The sequence below is a fragment of the Lissotriton helveticus genome, chromosome 1_1 (genome assembly GCF_964261635.1).
Source record: "Lissotriton helveticus chromosome 1_1, aLisHel1.1, whole genome shotgun sequence".
NCBI lineage: Eukaryota > Metazoa > Chordata > Amphibia > Caudata > Salamandridae > Lissotriton > Lissotriton helveticus.
Genome location: NC_136057.1, coordinates 1,853,992,795 through 1,854,008,360, shown reverse-complemented (window position 1 = coordinate 1,854,008,360; position 15,566 = coordinate 1,853,992,795). Strand labels below are relative to the sequence as shown.

The following is a 15,566-nucleotide window of genomic DNA, read 5'->3' as shown; positions in this document are numbered from 1 at the left end:
ATCCATGAACTTAAAAATATACTTATTAAAAAATGCGCCCCCTCTAATGATTGAAGACTCTTTCAACTCCCAACAACAACTTCGGGTCTATGGACGCAATCCTGAGGTCGGATTCAATAATACTGATGCTGATTTGCTGGGCACAAGAATCAATTAGTCTTATATCTGCCATTAAAGGATGCAGGGCACAATCCTTGCATTCAAAAATAAATTAAATAAATCCCACATTTGGGGCAAGGTAAGCACACCCTGAACCCCCAGGCCTAGCGGAGGGACATTTGATGGGTCCCCACAAATAATAAAAAGAAAAACCTGTATATGCTAAAATTCATGGACTATTTTTCGCGGCTATGGACCTGATACACTTAGTCCGTAGCCTTGACAGCTGGGTCACAGTGTCCAAACACAAGATGGTGCCTGAGGTAAACAGCTTTAAGAAAGCTAACTATGGGCACTATGGGGCCTATTATGATTGCGGTTTTCCCGCATCCTCCGGGCCGGCGGAAGCCACCGCCGGCCCAGTGGATGCGGAAAAACCGCCGCGGAGCCTCGAAAGACCCACCGCCATATTAGGATGGCTCGTGGGTCTGGCATTCCGTCCGCAGCTTTTCCGCCGCGGTTGCCTTCCGACCGCGGCGGAAAAGCTTCAACATGGCTGGCGGTGTCTATCAGACACCGCCAGCCATATTAGGATGGTGTAAAAGGCATGCTATTCTGCGGTGGCTTGTCGCCGTGGAAAAGCATACGGACATTCACTTCGGGGGCCCGTTGCGGGCCCCCTGGGTGAAGGTGGGGTGGGGGGTACCTATGGTACCCCCCTGCATTTGCGTGCACGAAGCGGCAGGCACCGCGCGGTGCCTGCCGCTTTGTGCATGCAAATGCACAGCATTCATTTTTAACATTGCGGCGGGTGCTGCTTCAAGCAGCACCCGCCGCAATGTTAAAAATACAGGATGTGACCGCCAGGGTGGCGGTCACATCCTAATTTGCACGGAGGGACCGCCGCTGCCCCTGCGGACGGTCCCTCCTACTCTGGGGTGGCGGACGGACTCAGGTCCGTCCGCCATCATAATCGGCCCCTATGTTTGGTGATTCAAGACTATCGCCTAGCTTTCAATGCGGAGTACTACTACCTCTGTCTTTGATATGTCTAGTCTGTGATCTACAAAAATAAATCCACTTTTGGGTTTTCCCCCCTCCCCTCTTTTGTGTATGAAAGCACCTGACCCCAACCATTTTCCAGAAAATACATTTATTAGGGGGTGTAACACCCCAAACACCCCCCAAGCTACGGCTGCGTGTGTCCTCGACCTATTTGGATAATTCAAGTTTCATTTAAAGTGTCCCTCCTTCCTCACATCTCTCGGCCTTTGGGCCAATTTTCTAGTGCCACTACAATGTAAAAGGGGCCTGAAATCTTCCACTAGACTTAAAGATGGGGAACTGTTGGAAAGTCACACGATGTCCCTGCAAAGCTTGTCGAGGATCCTCTGAAATGTCATTCAAGCTGTCTGATTCAGCACCACAGGAGATACAAGGAGCCTAGACAAACCTGTAAAATATCCAAGACAAGGTATAAGTCGTAGCAAATCTAAGGCAAAGTGCTCCGTGGGCAAGATCACCACTGGGTCATAGGTATAGATGAAGTATAGAGCAGGGGCTAGTCTGAGTTGCCAGAGTCCGAGGCGGTCTTGGGTGTGACATTGGTGCAATTTATGAATAAATATCTTATTTTTTAGTTAATCACCTTTATCTATAGGCCTCTACTAATAATAAGGTCATGCGGTAAGCGCACTGTTGGGCAGGAGCTATCTTACTTGGAATTGGTTCCATTTACGCACATGTTGCACACAGATGACTGAATCTGGTACATTAAACCAGTGATCTTTCTCACTATGATTGAAAACTTTAACAAGCTTGGTACATTCACATCTCTGCATTAGGTTCAATAACCCACTATGATTTCTGAAAGTGATTAAAACCTGTGATCCAAGGTCGGCCTCGGATTGACAAAGCGGGCCAATCACCCATAGGCCGATGTGCCTATGGTTGAGGCCGATTGTTGGGCAGTTTGTTTGTGGCCGTCTCAGTCTCCACTGCAAGGGCAGAACATCAACGGCTGTTGTTGAAGCCTTTGCATACATATAATAAGTTTGATGTGATCCACATATTTTACAATACTAATTTTCAACACTATTCCTTTATGAGTTCCGGAGTGGCGTGCTACTCGCCAGAAAAGCGCTTCAACATCCATCAGGGGTAACAAGTCCTATATGAATGCAAACCTTTCTTCCCCTTTTTATCCCTCCACTATCCTTCTCACTCCAAATAACTGACTAATATCCACCACTGAAATTACTTTCATATGTCACCAGATTAATTCACCGCTAATCCTTTATGGGCTTCCTGAATAGCGTGTTTCAACACCCCATCAGAGGTAACAAGCAATATATAAATACAAATCTTTTTTTCCTCCTCTATCCTTCTGCTATCATTCCAAATCCAAATAACTGACTAACCTATCCACCACTTAAAATGTACTTGCATGTTTCACCATACTAATTCAACACTAATCCTCTATGGGTCCCGGAGTAGCGTGCTACCTGCCTAAAAAGCGCTTTGACGCCTCGTATGGGGTAGTAAGCGATATATAAATTCAATTACAATTGCAATTACAATTACCAGAAACCATTTACTACTGTCAACAGGGAGACGTTGTGGTCTTAACCCATTCTGAAACTGGGAAACATGGTTTTAGTCCCAGCGTCTGCTCAACAACCTGCGATCCTGGGCAAATCACTTGGAAAATGACACTATTTTTATTTTTGCATTTACAGACTAGCATCATTCCCTTTCTTGGAATTTACACGTGATGCTAGCAGCAAGTAAAACAAAAATAAAACAATAAAAACAGATGCACCTTTCACCAGTCTCTGAGCATTGAAGTGCCTCTCTTGAATTCCTTAAAAAATAAAGTGAGTATCTAAAAGCCCAGGGTGAGTGTAAAATCCAGTCTAGGTCTGTGCCATTTACTGTTTCCCAGCGGACATTAATCAAACCATCCACAGCAAAGGTAGGGATAATAAAGCAATTTAACACGAGTTCCTAGTATTTTTTCATAATTTTGAGCTTCCAAGATATATTTTTTCCATTGGAATGTTAATTTCCAATATACATACTGGCCCTATAAGCCTTAAAATACTTTCATTACTGCAAATGTTTGACAACATTTAGGTCCATGATCCTAACCATGCAGTGTATTGCGAAAGGTTGCGATCTGCGGATTAGGGCCACTTTTTTTGGCTGCCCAGGACTAACTGTGGCCCAATCCAACCCTGTCGATGGCAGCACAACATTCTCTGTATTCTGTATTTACACTCACTGTATTGTCCCATCTGAAGATTATACAACAAAGATATCTGCAGCATCGTGCACCATTTCCCCGTGCTAGCGCTTTCACAATTTAACCTGAAACATGCAGAGCTTGTTTAATTTGCTGTTTTTTCTTTTGTTCTCGTTTATTGTCCTCTTTTTGAAGCTCTGTTTTCATTTTGTCTGCGTCTCTAATTTTGTGCTTTTTCATAGTTTTTTAAAACTTTTTTTGTTGATTTTCTTTTCATTATCTTTCCATTACTTTATGTGTCTCTTGTCTGTCTCCTTTGTTCTTCTCGATCTCATTTCATCTCACACCTTTGTGTGCTTTCTGAGTCTTCTTTCTCTTTTGTTTTCCATTTTCTCCCTTTCCTGTCCCCATTTCTAGCAAGGATCTTTTCTTGAAGTTTTGAACCTTCTTTGTTCCCACTTTCTACGACTCCTTGCAATTTCTCTCCAATCTCTGTCCCCTTTTACCATCATTTTGGCTCCTTTCCCCTTGAAGTAAGAACGTATAAAAGGCAAGTGAAACCCTAGCCTTTTGTCATGCACAAAGTGTGAAATCCCTGGAAACAACCCGCATGCCACGCCCGCCCTGCTAGAGTTTCAGCTTGTGGCTTTCCCATTGGCTGTCGGGTGCGCGGCCATGATGGATTTGTTTCCTCTTCCGGTGAGGTTCTGTGAGGGGCTCAGGCCTCGCTCTCTCTTGAAGAGTCACGAGCACGGCGCAAGCAGCGGTCGTCGGCCTTACCTTGCTCTTCAGAAAGCGGGCCTGGGGGTCTCGGTGCTGCTCCACCTCATTCCGGATTTGGTGGAACAGGGCCACGGCGTACTGCCGCCTGTAGTGGGGGCTGAAGTTGCTGATCACGGCTTCTGTTTTTCCTGTAATGGAGAGCAAAAGCAGAGACATATGACGTCAGTTCAAAGGACACACATTGGCACTTCGCCTGGATCATGAGCATTTTCCATATAGGAATGATGCAGTATTTTGCAAACTTGCCCGACCCCCATACTATTGTGAATGCATTACAAGTTTATCACATGATTGAGCCGCACACAGTGTCATCGGGTCTGTGATTGCTGAATAAGTTGAGAGTCCGTGTCCTCTTTTTTTGTCACAATTCTCTTTAAAGCAGTGGGCTTCAAATGCTTTCATGTTCCCCTAGCCCCCAGAACAAAAACAAATCACAGGCCCGTCAGTATTTTTCACAATTATTCTATTGAAATTAACAACATTTAAATATGTCTGGACTTATTTAAACATTGCAGTTCAGTTCTGTTACTGCTTTAAAAATGCAATCAAATACATGGTTGCCAAACATAAGATTCTGGCCAGGCAGGTCTTACTAAAGTGTAAAAGTATCTACAGTGTGATTATTAAAATGGGGGTGGGGGTTTGAAGAATATTTGGAGTCCCCTCTCTTTTGACACACACTCCCAGTTAGGATATAAATGACAAAAGTTGTTAGTGATGGCCCATTACAGAGTGACTTACTGTAACTCATTCTCCCCCCCCCCCCCCCCCCCCATTAAAACAAAGCACGGTTATCAGCATAATGGTTCTATTGGCAAAGAACCTGGCAACACTAGAGCCCCCAGTTTAAAGACCCCTGTTTTAAGGGGATGTTGGCTTTCAATCACTGGATTGCTAAACATTGCTGGGACTCACCATTTGATATGGGTGATTTATACTTTGAAGATCTGTGTATTTCACGCTTCTGCAGTGATATGACCTACCTTCCCACCACCCACCATAAAAGATTGCGCGGGGGTGTGCATATGCAGTTGATAATAAAGCTTTCTTTACTACTGCACATTTTCTAAATGAAAGTATAACAGTGGCATTTGGAAAGTCGGTGGACAGCTCCTTACAATCGACCAATATAAGTATGCAGTATAGCAACCGGATAAACATATGTAAGTAAGCCTGTAATCACAGTGATGATGTCATACCTGTTCATCATTTTTCATAACTTGCCGAAATTATACATGGAATTGTGGATTTTATTTAAGGGCAGACTCTGGTTTTGTTGCCACTTTGTAATTATTCTACGATCTTGACAATGTATTTTACATAACAAAAAGCTATGAACCCCTCTGATAAGCTTCGCGGTTACACCTTGTTTATAAGCATCATATTTATTCAATCAGCATTCACTTCATAAATCAGGGCCACTGCCAGCTAAACCTCTAAGCCAGTCAGTGGCGGCTCCTCAGCTAAGGCGGAGGAGTGTCGCCTCACAGCTTTTTTGCAGTGAAACAAAGGGAAAATAAAATGAAAATAACTTGCATTATTAAAATTGTATTTTCTCCTACTTAGGCAGATTAGCGCGAGGGTGCGGGAGCAGGAGAAGAGTGGTACCACCCTCCTAAGTGCGCAATGGCTGCTTGGCCGGCCCTCTCTGGCCACCCAAAACAGACTTGCCCACTTCGCATGTTCTCCATGCAGGCTGTATGGAGAACATGCTCGGGCCTTCAGTCAGCATCTGAGCGCTGAAACACAGCGCTCAGACCTTGGCTGACTGGGACCGTGGGTGTGCTTCCTGTGGCCAAGCGAGGGAGGACTAAAGAGGAGACAGGCGGCGAGGAAGCGTCAAAAAAGTACATTTTTATTTTATTTTTTTATACCCGCTTACCCCCCACTTGGTCCTCTTCCCGCCCGCCCCCCTACCTCGGATCCGTGCCGGGCGCTGCTAAAAAACATACTTTCAAACTGCTCTCGGCCCTACACACAGAGTATGTGTTATGAAGCCTCACCTGCTGAGCAACATAATAAAGTCTCACCTTTGATTTAAGATTTGTCTGTCCAAGGCAGGTTCGAATCCATGACAGATTTTAAGGCTATTCACATAAAATAAATCAGTGCCTTAAAAAAAAAAAAGTATGTGCCAGGGACTCGGGATTGCCGCTTGCACCACCTGCTGCCAGTTCTGGCACTGTAAAATGGTAGTACATACACAACCACTATTCAGCACACTCCTTCAAGTCTAACAATTTGGACTACAACAGATTACCCAAAGCTCTCACAATGGCCCGAACGCACTGGTATTAATAATTTTTAGTGCATGTTTAATTTTTAAACGTGCTGCGGATATGCCAACCTCAATAGTAGACAAACAGCGCCTCCATATAGTGGAATGTCATAAGTGCCGGTGTTAAGAATTAAGTGCCAGTGCTGAGAAATGGCAAACACTGGCTAAAATTAACCACTGAATAAATGCCCATAAAGTAGCTCTAAATGGAAATACTTGAACAGTGGTTAATCTGAAAGGCTGGTCTGGATCTGGCGGTCCGGGGCCAACAATGGGCCCCCCTTTTTGGATGTTTAACTGTAATAGCATGTCAGTTAAGGTATGTGGGATTGAAATGCAGTTGTGGAACGTAACACTTGTTTCTATCTTTTGCTTGGGTGTTAATGCCTTAAGAATGAAAAATTAATTATGCGCTCCAAAAGGAAGTTTCATCAGAGGAAGACTGGATTGCGGCCAATGACCGAAACACTTTACATAGTTTAAACTAAGCCAATCAGAATAGCTTTCTCCAGACAATGAATACAACATCATCCTCTCTGACAAGAAACATGTTTTCTTATTAAAGGGCATGTACAGCACTTAAAAATGTTGTTGGCCCTCGTTACTCACTGTTATAAAGTACTATTGTGGATTGTTTTAGTTAAATGTAGTTATATTGACCAACTTTTCTTTTTCCGTGACCGATTTCCGTACAGTACACCCTGTGCACACTTATACATAGATACTGTGTAGTATTGCATCAGTTTTTTTCTGTTGAGATGGAATCCAGCTTGTATTGCTTCCTACTATAACTGTACATATAATTTGAAAGCCAAAAATCTGTTTATCCAATAACAATCACATTGCTCACTCGGGCTTCGAGTGTGTTGTGATACAAAATAGTCTGAATATTTGTACTTTTTATATTTGCGTAGAGACCTAAGTAATGGTGTACTAGGTAGCTTTTGTAGATCACTTTCAGCAGACTGACGTCACCAGGGTGCTCTTTCAAGTCATCATATATATTTATGGAGGGGCCACTGAGCCCTCTTTTTCCGCCCAATTCGGAATATTTCAAATAAAATGCATACAAGTGAATCAAAGAATAATATTGCTTTCGGAAAGGCAATGTCTGTACATGAGCACTCCACACCAAGAGCAGAAACCTCCCCAGACCATGGATATAGGATTCTTAGAAAAGAACATGCCCAACCGCTCCAGCTTCTACAACACAGCGTGATATACAATGGAGGGATCCAACCCTACTCGGCTTCCTGGCTGCAAAGGGGCGGAAAACAGCACAAGAAGTTGACAGGATATTGCGCGCGCCACTGCTGACTTCCAGGTTTTCTACAAAGACCGCTATCAGTGAAAATCCGTGGTAGCTAAAACCCCAGGCGACGTTTTCATGGTCAGAGGAACCAGAGCGCGTGGTCATGGCACGTGCGTCATGCCTCTTCATTAGGGTGCTTTGCACAGTGATGCCAGGCCTGGAAATGGGATATGTGAGGAAACCCATGATGGACACCTCAAGCTTTGAGTGTCCAAAAAAGAACTTTTTTTCCAGAAGTGAGACCAGCATACTCGCCGCAGAAATGTCAGAGCCTTCACTGAGTAGCTCGAATATCCCAAGATCTCAAGTTCAGAATGATTCCAAGAACAGACAGTGGCGCCCCTCCGCTAAGGTGGAGGGGCGTTGCCATACTACTATTTGAGTAGTGCAAAAAGAAAGAAAATGATAATAACAAGACGCTCATGCAGTGTCGTGATTGGCTGGGAGAGTCTGCTTCCGGTGCTGCCAGTGGAGACGAAGAGAATGGTTGAGAGGCGTACCGATCTTTATGAAATTTTTATCTAACTCTAAAAAATGTTATCCACCACCTCCCTCCCCATCACCCTTGTGCTGAGGCACCCGCCACTGAGAGCAGGCAGAGTCTCATTGAAGCTTTTAACTCCTTGAGTGCTCATGACGAGGTCAGCTCGTCATGAGCTACGGCGCTCCGGTGCTCATGACGAGCTGAGCTCGTCATGACCGTGCCCGTTACATGGAACGCTCGCATGCTGGGCTGATCCCCTGCTGTGCTGAGCGTTCCATTGGAACGGGCGCTCGTCATGAGCACCTTAGCGCTGTATCTCATGACGAGCTGACCTCGTCATGAGCACCGGGGCGCTATACGCGCCCCCCAGCACAGCGGGGGAATCCACCCCGCACGGAAGGGGTTAAATGGAGACTATAAAAATAAGTTCCTTACGTCACTTAGCCGAAGCCAACGAGTCCCCCTCAGGCATGTCACCCACCAGTGGCACCAACTGCTGAACAGCCAGAGAAACAGTGCCTAATTCTGCATCATGAACACAAAGTAAGGCGCTATTGCCACACGTTTGTTTAGCTTCTGCGCTCTGTGAAAAGATCTCTGTGAGATTACCAAGGGCTTCCAAAATGCCATAGTAATCTCAGCACTCCTACGGATATGTCATTTTGTTTGACTGGCTGCACACAAGGATGAAAAACTAAAGACGGTCACTGAAATAAGTGTTATCATGAACTGCACTTACCATGATGCATTGGGGAGAACTGAGTGGTGTGATGTGAAGCACTGTGCTCGCGCCCTCTTTCTGCTAACAAAAGTAAAAAAATAAAAATAAAGGATGCTGAATGGAAAGAAGAATGTTTGGCAAAGTTATCCAACCAGCTGTGGCCCTGAAGTGCAGTTTTGTATGTTAATGTGCACATGTGAGCAGGAAAAATGCTGTTTCTCACAGTGCAAGAAAGTCAATGGCTGAAGAGGGCGGACTCAATTCTTCATGCCATAATCAAAAGGTGAATGATTACTGAACAGACTATTGGATAAAGTGGGCAGGCCCAAAGTTCCAGTTTGTATGTATTTTTTATTTGAGACCTAAAAAAAAAGATCAGAAGCTTCCAAAGAACATATAAAGCACGTATAATGAACTACATAAAAGACGTTTTCTTGATGTATCTTGACAAGTACTACAAGGTTTTAAGTCGGATTATTGTTGAAAAAATATTGCCTGACATAAATACGTTCTCCTAAATATCTTTGAAAAAAACATTGTTGCATTGGGTGTAGATTTTCTATTATTAACCACAAAAGGGTGATTGTTTGGTGAACAACACGATATTTTGTTAGATGAAATGTAGTCAATGATATTCTGTTACCAGATGTATTACAGGCGGATGTACGTTGTTACCACGCGATGTATTACATCGCGGAACTTTACAACGCGTCTTTTACAACGCAAGTCGTTACCACGACTTGCGCTGTAGGGTGCTGGACTTAGGAATAGTTAAATTTACTATTCCAACACCAGCCTACGTAAAGTAGGGAAGGTGTTGGAATAGTAAATCTACTATTCTTTAGCCTAGAGCGCCCTCCAGCGCAAGTCGTGGTTACGACTTGCGTTGTAAAAGACACGTCGTAACTGCACTGCGGGGTAACATCCGCGTTGTAAAGGATGTTCCCCATTACGGGCACCACCTATCACAAAGCTGATTGGGATAACGTACCTGTGTAAAATATCTATGTGTAGCCTAATGGTGCGGGTTTAACTCCTTGCAGGATAAGCACAGCCTTTCATCCTTCTGAGACAGATGCAGTTGGGACAGAGTAAAATGTGTTTGGACTGAAGCCAGAAAAGACAAACCAGGGTTGTACTATTTTGCAGTTTGTGTACTTGGGAGTGGAGAACTGTCACTGTACTACGGGCCACGTGCGCGCAGCGCATTTAGGCCTCTGAGTTCTGCTGTATCTCGAGTGTGCCCACGGTACGCGCCATTACACCGTGTTTTCTCAACCCTTGGGAGCCAGGCAGCACTATACTTTTCCTTATTTAGAGCTGGCTTGTTAACGTGAACCAGGGCCAAGGTTCCACCGCGTGCTTGGCCGGACCCTCGCGTCGCCTCTGCAGGACTTGCGGTGTGTCAGATTGAAATGCAGCCTGTTTTAGTAAAAACAAAAGGAGGATTACGATATTTCTGAAAAAGACATGGCCTACTTATAAACTGTAAAGGATGGTAGTAACTATAATGTTAATAATAATATAATCATTATAACTAACACATTTACTAATATTAATACAGTCTGTTTTGCATTATAAAGCGTAAAACGGGTTCTGAATTAATAGTAGTTATAAGCCAACTCGCTGGTACTCATTTTATCAACCCGGAATTGATGATAAAACCTAGGCCTGTGAGGCTGCTGTGACATACACGTTACTTATAGATTTCTAACGGGAAATCACCTGACTGTAGGGCTTTAGGTGGGATGAAAAAACACAAGGGGGCGTGGTCGATGTAATTAAGGGCGTGGCTTAAAGGTAGTGAGCTAAAAATCTGCTCAGCATAGTGTGCTGCCCGACTGGTATTTTGCCATTTCTGTCATTGCATCCAGATATGTGATACAAGAAGGAACATTACACCTGCAGCAAGCCATGCCAGGACTATTGGCTTTATCAATGGTTGTTAGTTCCATAAAATAAATAAGCAACAACCATGGCTTCGTTCTACAGAATATTGAAAATGCTTCAGTTCTGACATGATGAGACTGTGAAAGAAGTAAAAGGAGTCTCTTTGAAGTTACAGCCAATGTTTTGAGCAGTGATCTGCTGCAGAAGTAAGATTTTTGTTTCACCCTACCCTCAGGGCAAAGATGGAGAGCCCGATAGGGACCAGTCTCAGCACCTGCTCTAAAGAACGTCTGGTGCTGAGCACCGGCAGGACCCGGCCCACTTAAAGCCCCTCCTGACTGTACATATTTTCATAGTACTCTGACCCACAGAGGGCTTAATTTAGCGCTTTATGGGCTCTGAGTGAATGCACTGTTGAGATTTCCCGCCAACTCCTCTGTCGATCTTAGGAGACCTCTCGTGGCCTTTTGCAACCGTTCCAAACCATAGGCGCGGTTCACTGTACTTGTTGTGAACAAGACTTTGGCCTGCTCTGGCGGCAAGGACGCCGCAGCGCGCGCGCCAGTGGAAGGGCGAGATTTTGATCGATACCTTATCACTATTGATCTAAACCCCGATCTGGTCGACTGAACCTTTGTTGCCTGTCATTGAAGGAAGAAAGTGCCTCTGCTACCAAGTTAGTTCACCCAATAAAGGACCCCGCTCCAAAAGATCACAAACAACTTCTAGCTTTCAAAAGTTTATTGTAAGGATAGGATAAGCTGCAAATACAGGCATCTCAGAATGAGATTCACGAGATACACAGGTCCAACTACATACATGTGCTCTCTGAAAGCCCTCAGACGAGCAACGGAAATTACTAACACAAGTTCTAAGAATAATAAAGCTATCAGCATTGACGCATATCTCTCCTTCATTTAAGTTGGAGGAAAACACACAGGTTAGGCTGTCCCTACCCTGCTCTAGATGGTATCCCTACTTAACCAAATCCCAACCTAACAAAGGTGTCAGCAGTGAATGACCCCCAAGGGAAGTCACTCACTCTTAGTCTCTTGGTGAAAACCTATAGTTCTCCAGTCATGACCCCTCTCTGCCTACCCATCCGCTCTCTAAAGGGTCCTCAGGTATCTGCTCTAACTCCACCCAGGGGTGCTGTCCCTAATACAAAACAGTCAACAACATTTGAGACGCCCCTCATGAGACGCCCCTCACGTGGTGTAGCTTCTGGCTTTTTCCATGCTGCTTTGTATTGGGCCTCATACGTTGGAGTTGACCTTGCTTCTCAGACTCTTCTCCGGCCCGCTGATACCCCTTAAACATTCCAGAACCCTCCTCCATGTCTGGGCCGTCTACTGAACAGACCTCTATTCATATTATTTATAATCGGATCCTCCCTTTCTCTTGCAGACAGACATCTGCAGCCAAGAACCCAACTCTCATAGACTTCCAAAAAGGTTTGCAACATTTCTCGGCCCAGACATGTACGTGTAAATCAATGTTAAAGCATTTCAGGCCTACAACATTTCTCATAATGATTATAGCATTCAACTTCTTCATTAATTAAAGCATGTTAATACTCTTATTCTATTATTCAGTAAACACATCTATAAATCATGGCCCATTAATGCAATGACCAAAACATTATTTCATCTATGTCGTGAAAAAAAACACCTTCCCCTTCCCTTCTAGCTCTGGCCCTGAGGCCTACCACATTCTGCGTTTAACCACATGCCATCTTACATTTTAACAGCTACACGACATGGATTCAGGAATAATCACATCTAATAAAATCATATAGTGTCACACATTTCTGTATTAGTTCCACTTCTACTTAAATCTCTACATTAGCTATACATTCAGAATATAATTGCAGATACTACTAGCACTCATGGCATTTCTCCTCATGATTTGTGCTTACTACAGGTAAGTGTGATGCACTCATACATTTAGGTCAGTTTGCGCTCTCTCAGTTCCCCCCTTTGATGACCTCTCGGGGTCATCACTAACATTTAAACTGTAGTTATTGCTAGCATAACTTGTCTCTGCGCTTCCAGAGCCCTCAGACTCCTGTACTGATTATCTTGTATGGCAGCCAATCTCTGCAGCTGCTCTCTTTGGGCTCTTTCTGACCTTCTTGCTCTGTACCATTTAAATACCCTCACCAATCCCCACAATATAATCCCACAGATCAATATTATGATGATAGGTTTTAGTATATACCACACAAAGCTTTTGCCTAAGGTGGAGATCCACCCTCCAACTTCACTCATTCCGTGGCCCACCTTTTCCCAGACATTTTCTCTACTCAAGTCTTCGATCTCCTTGTGAATATCAGTTATGTTCCTAATAACTTTCTCAAGGGGCTTCGAATTGTCTGGAATGTAAGTACAACATTCCTGGACCTTCAAAGCCTTACAGACTCCGCCCTCTTTTGCTAGTAGGACATCTAACGCAAGACGGTTCTGAAGAACCATAGCCCTTATCGATTGCATCTCTCCTTCTACCAGCATTAAGGACTGAGCAGTGCTGGCAGACAACCTGTCGACGACTGTTGCCAGTCGTCTAATTTTAACATCATTAAGGATTAGTCCCAAAAGAGGGAACATAGCTCCAAAGACATCTCCAACCATTTCTGCATCTCCTATATCTCTCCTTCCCCTCGATGATGTCTTGCCCTCGATGATCACTAAATCTTGTGCATGATATATTTTGGGGAAGACAATTGCTAGGTAACATGATCCATACCAGTTGTCAGGTAGTCTCACGTAGGCATTTCTCCCACATACAAAATACACATTTGGAATCACTTGCATTCCCTTCAGGAAATCTTTAGTATAGTACTCTATATTGAAAGCATGTTCACAGCTGACTTCTCCCACGTATACATTTTCATAATACGTTTTGGCTCGGTGAAGACATAGCTTTCCTCTCTGCGTCTTATCTAAAGCTATTGGACCACTACTACCCTTTCTCTTGTGTGCCTTCTCTTCCTCGGTCCAATCTGTTTTCCATTGTCCTGATTTTTTCAAAATCTTTTGTCTCCTGTAACGATCATCCACCTGCCCTATGAACTTCTTCTCGACTTCTGACACTTTGCATGTCAGGTTATTTCTACGGGCATGTGAAGTATCTAAGGTAATCCAAGGAATGAAGAACTTAGCCAATCTGTCTTCACTCTTCCAGTAGTCCCATTTGTTCATCTGCTTATAATTTGGGACTTCTGGCAACACTGAATCATAGTTGGAGAAATAGTATTCAAAACTATCTCTCTCATAAAATATACTAAGCAATAAGCTACATGTAATGCCATATGTCAGCGGGAGGTGATGATATCTAATGCCTTCATCTACAGACGCCGGCAACTGCATGCAGACGTAACAGTCCTTAACCTCCATGGCATCCACGTATTCATATAAGAGTTTAGCATAAGCATTTGACCTAAAGTCTCCTTGGGACTCATCTACGTGTAACCTGCGGGCTTCTGCAGCTAATAACGCTTTCTCTTGAGTGTTTTCCCTTTTCTCACCAGCAACAATGGGTGTAAGCGTTTCTACAGATTTCACATCAGTTACCTTCGCCTCTTCCTCATGTCCCTTTACATAAGAAATTGTTACCACTAAAGCTATTAATATTATCACTCCTACTATTAGTGTACCTATTATACATTTAGTTCTGCGGTTCTGGGTGCCGGCTTCCATTTCGTCAGACAATATGGCTCTCTCTTATCTTAGCAAAAAGTTCTTTTCTTCTCGTTCCTTTACAGTCTCTTTTTAATCCTTTTGTCTTTAGAATCCACACAACTGGAAGCTGACAACCTTCTTCGCAAAAGTCCTTTAACAGTTCAATAAAGACAACCCTAGCCCTTCTCCATCAACTCAAGGGAAGTTCCCTAATATTCTCTGCTTCCTGGGCGCTAGGTAATCTTCTTTTTCTGCTCGCTTTATTTACAAAGTCCTTTAAGCATCTACTATCAAGTTTGTGCCTGCAGCTTCGATAGCAAAGTTCAGTATTTCCAAACGAAGATTGTGCTCTTCATGGGCTGTTATCGTTGTACCAAAGTCGGGGAATTGCAATTCTGAGAGAAACATGTGTTTTAACTTGCTGAGGCGGGGAGGTCTGGGGAGCATGAATGTTAGTGACCCTTCTTGTTCGACTCCGGGTACCAACAGTCGTATTTCCACGGTGACGATGGGCTCAGAACTGGACACCACCACCGCTCGAATCCTCCCTGTCTCCTGTTTCACAGACATTTGTCGCCAGATATGTCCACTCAGGTGTGGAGTATCTTCTGTTAGGCACACGCACTCTTCTTGACCTTCTTCGGTCCGGTGCTTCAGCGCCCTGAGCACCTTCTTCCGGGTCTGAGTCTTCTGATATCGGAGGAAGGGTTACCTCTGGAGTTGACCTCAGGCTAGAGCTCCTTCTTTGCGGCCAATTAGCTTCTCCACGTGCCCTTCTACTCCTTCTCCTTCTTGTCTGTTCTCGCTCTCTGTCAGACCTGTCAGTGTCTGACTCGTACTCCCAGCTACTTTCTCCTTCTGTAGCGTCGTCTGTTTCGCTGTTGTACTGACCGTCCTCAGCTTGGTCAGACTCGTTCCCTGTTTCCGCTGGCACCTCTTCAGCTTGGCTAGCCCCCTCTATGGCTTCTCGGTCCTCTGCTGGACGTCTATCCGAGAGAGGAGCTGTTTCTTCCCGAGGTGCTGGAACCCTTCGCGTATGTGATGCGTGGATCCAATTGGGCAGGCCTCCCACCTT

The 15,566-nt window shown here is 44.3% G+C and overlaps 1 protein-coding gene across 1 annotated transcript in view; it reads right to left on the bottom strand.

Moving 5' to 3' along the window:
- NIBAN1 (niban apoptosis regulator 1) overlaps positions 1-15,566 on the bottom strand; it is a 457,319-nt gene that overhangs the window by 261,889 nt on the left and 179,864 nt on the right. The window contains exon 2 of the mRNA XM_078641438.1: positions 4,124-4,254. Within this exon, the coding sequence (XP_078497564.1) occupies positions 4,124-4,254 (131 nt within the window). The remainder of the gene's footprint in view (positions 1-4,123; positions 4,255-15,566) is intronic.